Source organism: Panthera pardus, unplaced genomic scaffold (genome assembly GCF_024362965.1).
Source record: "Panthera pardus isolate Hobbes unplaced genomic scaffold, ASM2436296v1 HiC_scaffold_3, whole genome shotgun sequence".
In the NCBI taxonomy this organism is placed as follows: Eukaryota; Metazoa; Chordata; class Mammalia; order Carnivora; family Felidae; genus Panthera; species Panthera pardus.
In genome coordinates, this window is record NW_026526876.1 from 57,370,721 (window position 1) to 57,381,951 (window position 11,231).

At 56.6% G+C, this 11,231-nt stretch overlaps 1 protein-coding gene across 7 annotated transcripts; it reads left to right on the forward strand.

The window, feature by feature from the left end:
- The first annotated feature begins 3,215 nt into the window (after positions 1-3,215).
- Positions 3,216-11,231, forward strand: CORO6 (coronin 6). Of its 7 annotated transcripts, none has more exons than XM_019429709.2 (12): positions 3,216-3,421; positions 4,562-4,822; positions 6,219-6,341; positions 6,808-6,937; positions 7,038-7,219; positions 7,824-7,943; positions 8,933-9,037; positions 9,126-9,271; positions 9,595-9,652; positions 9,762-9,992; positions 10,087-10,184; positions 10,822-11,231. In XM_019429709.2, the coding sequence occupies exons 2-12, from the start codon at positions 4,625-4,627 to the stop codon at positions 10,862-10,864; spliced, it is 1,434 nt and encodes a 477-aa protein (XP_019285254.1). In that variant the 5' UTR covers positions 3,216-3,421; positions 4,562-4,624; the 3' UTR covers positions 10,865-11,231. The 7 variants fall into 7 exon arrangements, with proteins under 7 accessions (XP_019285254.1, XP_019285256.1, XP_019285253.1 ...); XM_019429711.2 differs by having other exon boundaries at positions 10,090-10,184; XM_019429708.2 differs by lacking the exon at positions 7,824-7,943 and adding an exon at positions 8,377-8,496 and having other exon boundaries at positions 3,218-3,489.

The following is an 11,231-nucleotide window of genomic DNA, read 5'->3' on the forward strand; positions in this document are numbered from 1 at the left end:
GTTAGGAGAATGAATAAGCAAAGGAACCAAAAATTCCTCTGCCATGTGTGGTACAGAGCGACTGCTCTGGGACAGCTGCTGTGACCTGCCCCATCAGGGACTAGATTTTCTGGGTGGCTGACCGCTGGACATTAGTGAGATAGAGCTCACAGACTTTGAGCACAAGCCACCTCAGCTCACTGAGTGGTTTCCAGAAATGAGGTGTGACTTTCTAACAAAGTACAAGCTCTTAACCCCCTCCTGCGATTAGAAGCATTGAATGTCAATAGTGGAAGAAGGGAGATGAGGTCAACTGGCAGTTCTCTAAAACAGGCAGTGTGTGGGAGGAGAGATTCTCCACTAATCCCACTCCTCCATAGACCGACCCTTCAGGAGCTATTTGGTGGTGCCAGTCATCATATACAAGGAAGCACTACTGTCTAGGGAGAGCTCAGTTTCCAAATTGCTAACAATGTACTGAAGTTTCCAGAGGAAACACTGCCTTGAACTAAGATGAAGTCTGCCTGCTGCTTTCTGAATTATCCAAATCAAGTAGAAAGGGCACATCACTGGGCTCTGGCTGGAGTGCCAGAATGCATGATAATGGAGGCAAGGTCATTTCACAGATTTTCTAGGGGTTCCCAGAGTCACCAACCTGTCTAGATAAGCTCAGTCTTTCTGGCCAAAGCAAACGAACCAAATCATGTCTAAGTTCCCAGGCCACCTCTCCCAGAAAATGACTTTATGAAAAATGGAATCCATGCTTGTCTTTTACAGATTGTAGTTCAGAGCTCAGCTAATAGTTCAAATGGTTAACCACACAGGAAAGCACCAAACCCAGTGGCTTCTCCTGCTAATTAGTTCTTTATGCCTTGGCTCCACCCACCCAGCTCTCTGTCAATCTTTGGCACTCTGAAGAAAGCCAGAGGGCAGGGCTGACACATGCCTGGTCCAGGTAATTATTGCAACTCCCTGCTCCTGTACCTGGAGAGCACCCTTCCTCTCAGATGATAGAACTGAAGGCAGGATGGATTAAAAGAATCCTGCTTCCTAGTCTCAAACTCTTGTGTCTAGAATGCAGTGCTCCCGGCACCTGGATGGCTCAGTCGGTTAAGCATCTGACTCTTGACTTCCACTCAGGTCATGATCTCACAGTTTGTGAGATGGAGCCCCTTGTCTGGCTCTGCAAGTTTGGCGTGGAGCCTGCTTGGGGTTCTCTCCTTCTCTCCGCCCCTCGCCTGCTTGCTCTCTCTTTCTTTCAGAATAAATAAACTTGAAAAAAGGGGAGGGGGCTTTAGAATGGAGTGCTCTTTAAAGAGGAGGAAAGGAAAGGGAAGAAAAGGTCACTTCAAGGTAGAAGGTGACATGTCAAATCCCTTCTCTGCCAACAGGTCGTGCAGAGTTGGAAAGAACCTGACCCAGCTCTCTTTGTTTTACAGCTCAGAGAACTGCAAAAATGGGGTGATTGAGCCAGGGCTAGAGCTCCAGTTTTCTAGTTAGTCCAAGCATCCTTTGTGCCACAGAGTATCTCTCAGGATCAGCACTTGTGAGATAAAGTAGCATTATCCTTCAAGAGGAGGCAGAAATGCATGGTGCTGAAAAGCATGGACCCAGATGCCAGACCACTGGATAAAAGTTTCAGCTCCACCAACTACCAGTTGACTGATGGGCAAGCTACTTAATCTCTTTGTACCTTAGTTTCCTCACCTCTAACATAGCGATAATAATAATAGCTATCACAGAAGACTGTTATCAGAATGTAATTAATATGTGTAAAGACCTTAGAACAGTGTCTGGCACACAATAGGTGTGAGCTATTGTTATTAAGGAGCAACTGACTCACTCAGGTCTTTTCCTCCTAATCATGTACCTGGAATCTTTAGGTAACAGGGAGACTCTTTGCCCTTAAGGCCCTCCATGCCACGAATTCTTTCTGGAGCACCTGTAACAGTTTCTGGTTCTGTTCCCCTACAAGCCACTGGATACTTGGAATCTTCCTGAGAAGGACCCTTGTGTGGGCCTTTGAGCTTTCCACCATCTTCCCTCCCCAGGGCTGTTCCGTTGATCCCCAGGTGTGCCCTAGAGAAGAAGAGGTAATACCTGGCCTCATGCTGGCCTCCAAGGGCCTTATGATCCAGAGCAAGAAATCCAGGCAGTGGGTGGATACTGGGTGTACAGCAGCTTCAGGGACTAGTTGTTTTTCACTGGCTGTATTTTGATTAGGTTTCTTTTTATTTCCTCCTTAGTCTTTTTTTTTTTTTTTAACTTATTTATTTTGAGAGAGAGAGACAGCATAAGCAGAGGGAGGGGCAGAAAGAAAGGGAGAGAGAGAATCCCAACCAGGCTCTGCACCAACAGCGCAGGGCCCAACAGGGGGTTCAAACTCATGAACCATGAGATCATGACCTGAGCTGAAACCAAGAATTGGATGCTTAACCTACTGAGCCACCCAGGCACCCCTATTTCCTTCTTAATCTTGATCAGTACTCAGATCCATGGATCCCAGCGGGAGTGAATGAGGGCTGGGACTTCCCTGGAACACAGCTGGCCATCAATTCAAACAAATCCCGGAAGACTTAAGAGTCAGGTTGGGCGTCTAAAATTTGGTTGTTGAAGGCCTGTGGCAGCTGCTTCTCCTTGCATCTGGTGTTCCCATGGGGTCAAGGTGGATTCACTCCCCCACCCAGTCTTTAGGCTGTGTTCTGCCTTGCTCCATGGAATCCTCTCTAAAAGGGTGAAATGCCTACAGTGCCAACGTTTTAGGTTCTGAAGTGGTCGTTACAGCCATTAATAACAACAATGACAGTAACATCAGTGCCCCCTGTCAGGTACTCTGGAGCTGCCCTGGGCCAGCCTAGGCCCTCATCCAAGGGTTGAAATGACTCCCTCAAAGCAGTTTGCGGGACCTCTCCCCAGGAGGGTCTGGGCGTTCAGTCCCGAAGACCGGGACCGCCAGCCGGGACAGGCTAAGTTGGGAGTGCGATTGCAACAGAAATGCGGCGCGAAGGCACCTAATCTTGTTCGGTATGCCCAGACCACCCAGGAGGCACGGAGGGCGGGGAGGAGTGCGCACAACCCGCGTGTACACATTCAATTACTTTTGACAGTTTTCTTTGGCCAGCGGACTGGCTACCGTGGCGCGGAGTCCACTGCGCTCAACTTTCCCGCCGCTGGAGGGGCGGGGCAGCTCTGGCCCCGCCCCCGCCACAGGCCCCGCCTCCGCAGGTTGATGGCAGCGGCAGCTGGGACTGCAGCGACGCCGGGCCTCAGAGAGCCGCAAGCAGTGGCTGGAGCGCTCAGACGAACACCCGGGCCCCAGACGCAGCGGACACCCGGAGAAGCAGTTCCGTCGCCCTGACGCCTCCCTCGGCCCCCAGCGCACCCCTAGCCCCCACTGCAGAGGAGTCGCAGCGTGAGCGCCCCTCGGCCCACTCAGGACCAGGTACCCCCCCACACACACACGCTGCCACCGCAGCCAGCGGAGCGGGCGGGGTCTCCGGAGAAGCAGAGGTCTGCGCCCCCTCCCCCGCGCCGCCAAATTCGGTCCGGGCGGGGCGGACTTGGTGTCTATATTTGGCCGGACAGCGGCCCGCGCGCCTGCAGGGCACCGACACCTCGTCTCCCAAGAACGCAGTGCTGGGGCAGGAGGCCCGAGGAGGGTGCGGGGAGGCCGGGCGTCAGGCCTGGGGCCATAGAAGCGGCGTGAAGGGCACGGGGAAGCCTGGGGCTGGGGAGGGGCAGGAGTCCGTGGCTGGGGCTTTGGAAAAGCTCGGTGAGCCCCCTGGGGAAGAGCACAACACAAACCCTGTTTGAAGAAAAGGATCTTCACCCTCCCCACATCACCCACCCCACTCCTGCAAATCTAGCCATAGCCTGGGCGTTGAGGACCCCACCCCAGGAAAGTTGAGTAGGAGAGAGGACGCATAGAAGAACGGGACCAAAGTGTGGTAGGCAAAAGCCAGACCATAGTTAAAACCTCTTAGAGAAGCCAGTGAAGAGAAGCGTGGAAAGAGGAGAGATCCACTTACACTGTGTCCCCCAACAGGATGGGAGGAAATTGATGAAAATAGTAGCAGGAAAGGCTCAGGTTAGCTGACAGGAGGAACTTCTCCTTGGCGTATTTTTAGAAACAGGCAAAAGTCCCTCTGCCTGAAATGTTAAACATACAGGTTTGGGGATCTTGGGGGGGGCTACAATCTTAGCCCCATAGCTGGCCTTGAGCCAAGATCCCACAACCAGGGCCTCTGATTCTGGACAAGGTGCTGCTGGGAGATAAACACTTCCTGAAGAGATGCTCAGCCAAGGCTGACAGCAGGAGGGCAGCCTGGCATGGACATTCCTCCCCAAATCACTTCAACTTCCAGGAAGCTTTCAGTCCCAAACTCCACTGTCTCCTGCCTGGGTCTCAAAAAAGTCAGTCCCCAAATCCTAACCTCTTGAATTAAGCAGCACTTTATAGGTGGCAAAGATCTCTCCCATACTTTAATCACCTAGAAGAAAGCTCCCTGCTTCTAGGACCTGACTTGTGGCCAGACAACCCTTCTCACTTGCCATCCTCTCCCTACTTTCCTCCCTCCCACAGCTCACAGGACTAAGGACCAAAGGCATTTCTGGGCACTGAGATCCTCCACTTCTACCCACAGCCATGAGCCGGCGTGTGGTTCGGCAGAGCAAGTTCCGCCATGTGTTTGGGCAGGCAGCAAAGGCTGACCAGTCCTACGAGGATATCCGTGTGTCCAAGGTCACGTGGGACAGCTCCTTCTGTGCTGTCAACCCCAAATTCCTGGCCATTATTGTGGAGGCTGGAGGTGGAGGTGCCTTCATTGTCCTGCCTCTGGCCAAGGTGAGGGATGAAGGGAAGAAAGCAGTGGGGAAGACACTGGCTGTAGTTCCTGGGGACCCCTCCTTCAGTCAGGAGGGCAGTTTGTATCCACTGGCTGCTCCCTGTTCCCCAAGCCCTTGGGGACCAAGTGGGAGGCTCCCTCACCCTTCACAGAGCAGCAGCATCACAGTGCCCTGCACCCACTCATAGCCCATCCCTCACTCCATGCAGCACCCTGTTGCCAGCAGGGACCAGAAGAGTATTATGAAGATAGTTGGGAAGCAGTGGAGCCAGGGCCTGGCCCAGACTCTGTCCCCATCTCTCCTAATGCCATGCCTCCTCATGTTTTGGGTGTGGGATCTTTCTCCCCAGAGCAGGGTGATCATTGGATTAAATCACACCCCAGACCAGCACACTGAGGACAGAGTCAAGCTCTTTCCAAAGAGTCCCTGGCCACCTCCCCACTGTGGTTCTTACAGTGGGATAGAATGAGAACGAAGGGCAGGGGGACATGACATATAAGGCCAAAGCCCTCCCTACCCCAGAGATGGAGGCCAGCAGTGACTGCCACCTTTGATGAGTGGCCTCAAGCCTCTTAGAAATCTCCACCCCCCAGGATGGCCACCTGAAGTCATGACCTTGACCTGGATCTGGCCCCTATACCTTGTTAAGGGAGGTTCCACAGGTGGCAGGGTCAGAAAGAGGCCTGACAATAGCCAGTGACTCACTTGGGGACAATGCAGACATCATCTAAGGACACCATCCCCAGGGCTCAAATTTCAAGCTGGAGCCACTTCCTCACCCAGTACAACTGCCATTCCAATGCTACACAGCCACCCCACTCCCCTACTGCCTGGTCTGGACTGACTCCAGCCCCTGCAAAGGCTTCAGAGCCCCCATAAAAAGCCCATAAGGACCAAAGTAGATGAGCGCCAGCTCAGGCACTAGGAGTAACTGCTGCTTGTGGTTCCAAGGTCAAACCAGTGACAAGGGGGAGACTTGCCAAGGGGGACAAAGAAAGGGCTATTGGCCACTGCATTCCATATTACCTCACCTTGACCTCTTCTACCAGGGGCTTCCTATAGACATTCTCACTGGGAGAACAGGCCCAAGAACAGCTTCCTCCTAATAGGTATTTTTGCAAGAGCTCTGGACTGAGAGTTCAAGTACTGACTCAACCAGTATCTTGCTCTGTGTCTTTGGCTAAGTCATTACCTCTCTGTGTCTGAGATATTAAATGACTTCAACTCTGCCTTCAGTGAAGTACAGGAAGTAGTTGGATGGGGCTGAAGGTGCAGAAAGGGGTTTGCAAAGAGAAAATAGGTGATAGAGTACTGAGATGTAAACAGGTCCACTGCCTACCCCCAAAAAAACACACAGGAAAGTGACCCTATAGCTCCCTCTCTGACCCCTCCAGACAGGACGAGTGGATAAGAACTACCCTCTGGTCACTGGGCACACTGCTCCAGTGCTGGACATCGACTGGTGCCCACATAATGACAATGTCATCGCCAGTGCCTCAGACGACACCACGGTCATGGTAGGAGCCAAGTGGATGCTTCAGGGCAGTTGGACAGGGGAAGGGGGCGGGGGGAGGGCTGCCTCACCTGTGTTAGGGAAGGTGGTAAAAGAGTTGCTAGGTCCTAGGGCCCTACCCTGCCCAGCTCCCAGGCTATATTTAGCCACATGCCCACCGGCTCCCAGGATGCACTTCTTAGGACTAATTATAGCCATGGCCAACTTGAGGCCTGAAGAGCAAGGGGGCAGTGCTCTGAAGTCTCCCTGCTGGGGTGTATAGAGAGGTCTCTGGAGAGCTGGCAGTGCCCCCTCCTGGCTCCCAGCTGCTTCTGCCTGGGGCAGGCGCCATTACATCTTGCCCTGCATTTGATTTTTACCACTCAAGAGAGCCTGTAGGGTTGGGGGGCGGGGTGCAGAATAAGGGAGGAGTAGAGGGACAAAGCAGGCCCCTCATCCCACTTACCCTATGCCTTTTCCTCCCCACCTAGGTGTGGCAAATTCCAGACTATACCCCTATGCGCAACATCACAGAACCCATCATTACACTCGAGGGCCACTCCAAACGTGTGGGCATCCTCTGCTGGCACCCTACTGCCCGGAATGTTCTGCTCAGTGCAGGTCTGGGGCCTGGGGGAGGGGTCCCTACTGTAGATTGTGGGGGGGGGGGGGGGCAAGCAAAGGCAGGACCCAAGTAATGGTGACTGGCTGCTCTGGACAGGTGGTGACAATGTGATCATCATCTGGAATGTGGGCACTGGGGAGGTGCTCCTGAGTCTAGATGACATGCACCCGGACGTCATCCACAGTGTTTGCTGGAACAGCAATGGTAGCCTGCTAGCCACGACCTGCAAGGACAAGACCCTGCGCATTATAGACCCCCGCAAGGGCCAGGTGGTGGCGGTGAGTGCTTGGCGTGGCCATCCCCCAACCAGCTGTCAGGCCCCTGTACCCTTAATCCTCTGAGCCCCTAGTCCCAGCTCTCACCTCCCCACCCCAACCCAAGGCCACCCTCCTTCCAGTGTCTGCAACCACTGCTCCCAGCCCTAAGTAAGCCCACAGTCCACAATTTTCTGCCCCCCTCCTGTTCCCTCCACTCCCCTGCATCTCAGAAGCTCAGAGCAGTGCTCTTTCAGTTGTAATTGAGCGAGAACCTGCCAACTCTATCCCTCCACCAGAACCTGCATGAAACCTCCCGCACCCCTCTCCTCTCAGCTGGCACCCAGCGCCATCTTCCAGGGTTTGGAGCCCGACACGGGCTCTCTGGCAGGCCCCTTTCTGCCCTAGTCAACCCACTGGGCGGCAGGGAGAGAGGGGACAACCCTCGTGCCTCATTAGTCCCAGCTCGGTACCCTGGCAGGGCGGCGGCACCTGCCTCACCAGCCTCAATTTTACGCGGGGTGCGGGTGCGTGGGGCACGTGCATGTCTGCGCGGAGTGCGCGTGGAGGGCGCGGCCGGGGCGGGGGCGGGCCGGCGGGCGCTCTAACCCACTAACCCCGCGAGCAGGAGCGAGCCCGGCCTCACGAGGGCGCCCGCCCGCTGCGGGCCGTCTTCACTGCAGACGGGAAGCTACTCAGCACCGGCTTCAGCAGGATGAGTGAGCGGCAACTCGCGCTCTGGGACCCGGTAGGCCAGGCCGCGCTGGGCACACGCGCTCGCTCCTTCGCTGGGCCTGCCAGGAGCGCCCTCCCAGGCCGCGGCCTGTGCCCGAGAAGGCGGAAGCGGAGCGGGGAGCTCCTGTCTGGGAAAAGCCTCGCTGCGACCCGGGGAGCCGGCAGACATCCCCTGCTCTAGGGATCAGCCTCTGAGGGCGCTTAAGGGCTCGGGATCTGCTGAGAGGCCCGCGCCTCCCACTCTCTCTGGGCCCAGACTCTCTCCAGGCCAGCGGCCAGCCAGGGACCCCCCAGGAAGCTGAGTAGTTAGGCCCTCTTCTGTCTCCAACCCCCACCCCTACCCTGTCTCTTCCCCACCAAAATCAGCAAGCTGGTTGCTCGGCCCTCCAGGCTCTCCAGAGCAGGCAACTGGGTGACGCCTCTCCCTGTCTCCCCCCTTCCCCCAGGAGAGGTTTGCGGCCCACGAGGGAATGAGGCCCATGCGGGCCGTCTTCACGCGCCAGGGTCATATCTTCACCACGGGCTTCACCCGCATGAGCCAGCGAGAGCTGGGCCTGTGGGACCCGGTAACGCAGCTGGAAGCTTGGGGTGTGTGCCCCGGGGACTGGCATCACGGGAGAGGGGCCAGGCGCCCCCCACCCGCAGGGCATGCCCACCTGGACTGGGCTGGAGGCTGCTGCCCCCTTTGCAGCGCCTGCCATCCCCACACCCACCCCTCTGCCCAGTTTTGCTGCGTCGCCTGAAGGAGCCCACGCTGGCACCTCCACCTGGTGATGCCGAGTCCCTGGGGGTGGTTTGCGGTGACTGCATGCGGCGGCGCAGGGGTATATGTGCGGGCGGGGGCGGGGGCGGGGGCGGGGGGGGGGTGGTGCTGCGTTCTCCAGAGCTGCCTTGGGAACGCTTGGAGTTTGGAGCGGGTAGGAAGCTTAAAGGGGCTTTCAGGGGGTCCAGAAGTGGCACGTGGCCAGAGCAGGGCTGGTCACGCCTCCTGTGCTCGGGCAGAACAATTTCGAGGAACCAGTGGCACTGCAGGAGATGGACACAAGCAACGGGGTCCTACTGCCCTTCTATGATCCCGACTCCAGCATCGTCTACCTATGCGGCAAGGTGCTTGCGGCCGGGAGGGAAGTACAAGGGCTTGACCGAGATGTTGAAATTCTGCCTGGGAGAGTCTCTGACCCGACTGGTTTTGCAGGGCGACAGCAGCATTCGGTACTTTGAGATTACAGACGAACCACCTTTCGTGCATTACCTGAACACGTTCAGCAGCAAGGAGCCTCAGAGGGGCATGGGTTTCATGCCCAAGCGGGGACTGGAAGTCAACAAGTGTGAGATCGCCCGGTCAGCAGCCTTCTCGCTTGCCATGTCTGTCCCCACTAGCCATTGGGGAAGACACAGGGACTTGGGGGGGGGGGGGGTGTCAAACAGGCTTGTTTCGGTGCCAGTCTCAGCATTAACTAGCTTAACACTCTCTAAACTTCAGTTTCCTCATCTGTAAAATAATATAAACACCCCATCAGAGATGTTTTACCAGCTGGGCCAATAATGTGTTTTGAAGTACAGAGCATGATAGGGGCTCAGCAAGTGTTGGTCTCCAACCCATTGATCCCAGGCAGAAAAGGGGGTGGGAGCCTGCGGGGGTGTTGAACCCCGCTCCCTTCCAGGTTCTACAAGTTGCACGAAAGAAAATGTGAGCCCATCATCATGACTGTGCCCCGCAAGGTGAGGAGGCTGGAAGAGGGGTTGAGCGAAGGCTCCGAGGAGGAAGGGAGCGGAGCAGGCCAGGCACTCTGCTAACACTAGTCCTCCTCTCTCCCCACGCCGCCCGCAGTCAGACTTGTTCCAGGACGATCTATACCCAGATACGCCTGGCCCTGAGCCAGCCCTAGAAGCTGACGAATGGCTAGCTGGCCAGGACGCGGAACCTGTGCTCATCTCTTTGAGGGACGGTTACATACCTCCCAAGCACCGCGAGCTTCGGGTCACCAAGCGCAATATTCTGGACGTGCGCCCTCCCTCGGGCCCCCGCCGCAGCCAGTCGGCCAGCGACGCCCCATTGTCGGTAAGATGCGGCCTCGCTCCACTCCGGCCCAGTCTACACATCCCCCACTACCGATCCCTTCCAGACACAGCCTCTTCTCTCCCCTGTGCCCCAGCAGCAGCACACTCTAGAGACGCTGCTGGAGGAGATCAAGGCCCTTCGTGAGCAGGTGCAGGCCCAGGAGCAGCGCATCACGGCTCTGGAGAACATGCTGTGCGAGCTGGTGGACGGCACGGACTAGTGCAGCGCGCGGGGGGGAAGCTCCGAGCCTGGGGGGCCCTGCCGGACCGGGAGCACCCTTGGCCCCGCCCTGGTTCTTGGTCTGGAACTCGGACCCCGCCTCTCTGGGCTGGGGCCGGGGGCGGGACTGGGAAGGGAACTCCGCCCCTCGCGGGAGTCCTGGACAAATGGAGCGTCGCAGAGACTCGAGTCTGCCTGGCACCCGCCGGGCTGCGTGCCTCGTCCGGGACTCAGCAGGAGCTGCCTTGGGAGACCCGGGGTGACAGGGACCTCAGCAGTGGTGCTGCACGGCGAAGCGGTGTCCCCTCTGTCCCCCGGTCAGGGCAGGGGAAGTGCTTAGTATTAGCGCTATTCTTGGGGATATCTAGGAGCTTGGGCTTGACCTCAAAGGGGGTGGCGGCAATTCGATGGGTCTCCCCAGACTGACTGGGGGTTAAGTTACGCTTCTCCTTCTAATCAGTTCACTTGATTTCACTACCCTAAGTGGTAAAACGTATGGGTGTCACCCCAGTTCTACAGACATACACAACCTGTTGGCTATGGAGCCGAATCCACCGGCTACACCCAGCAGTCTATGGCAGAGGGCTCTCTTCCTTCTTTTCACCCACAGGGGAGAGGGCGGCTTCCTCACTGCACCCCCGCCGGAGAACTAATCAGAAAACTGGCATGGAAGCAGGTTCACGCCCTCCTTCACGCTCCCCCCCCTCCTTACCCGCCCCCCACTGCCCCCAGCATTCTGCTGTGGCCTTGACCCTAGGAGGAAAACAAGACTTACCGAATGAAATATTTTACTAAGTGCTCAGTCTGTGCCTCCTGCATGGGTGGGGATGAGGGGGGCGAGACCCAAGCCTCTGTAAATGCTGTCCCCAGGCTTGGGGGGGGGGGTGGGGGGCGGTGCCGACAAATGCTCAGGACCCACTAGGCATTCTTTTACCTCAAAACCCTCCCACACTGAGTTTCAGAAAGAACCCCTAACCCGTAGGTGGGCGTTCTTCCCCAGTAAAGCCAGCTAGGAAAAGC

Bases quoted from the DNA above. Each gene is read 5' to 3' on its own strand.
- CORO6 (XM_019429709.2), top strand. From the start codon at position 4,625: ATGAGCCGGCGTGTGGTTCGGCAGAGCAAGTTCCGCCATGTGTTTGGG. The intron at 6,938-7,037 runs GTCTGGGGCCTG...TGCTCTGGACAG, and splicing joins GAATGTTCTGCTCAGTGCAG to GTGGTGACAATGTGATCATC. The intron at 9,993-10,086 runs GTAAGATGCGGC...CCTGTGCCCCAG, and splicing joins CCAGCGACGCCCCATTGTCG to CAGCAGCACACTCTAGAGAC.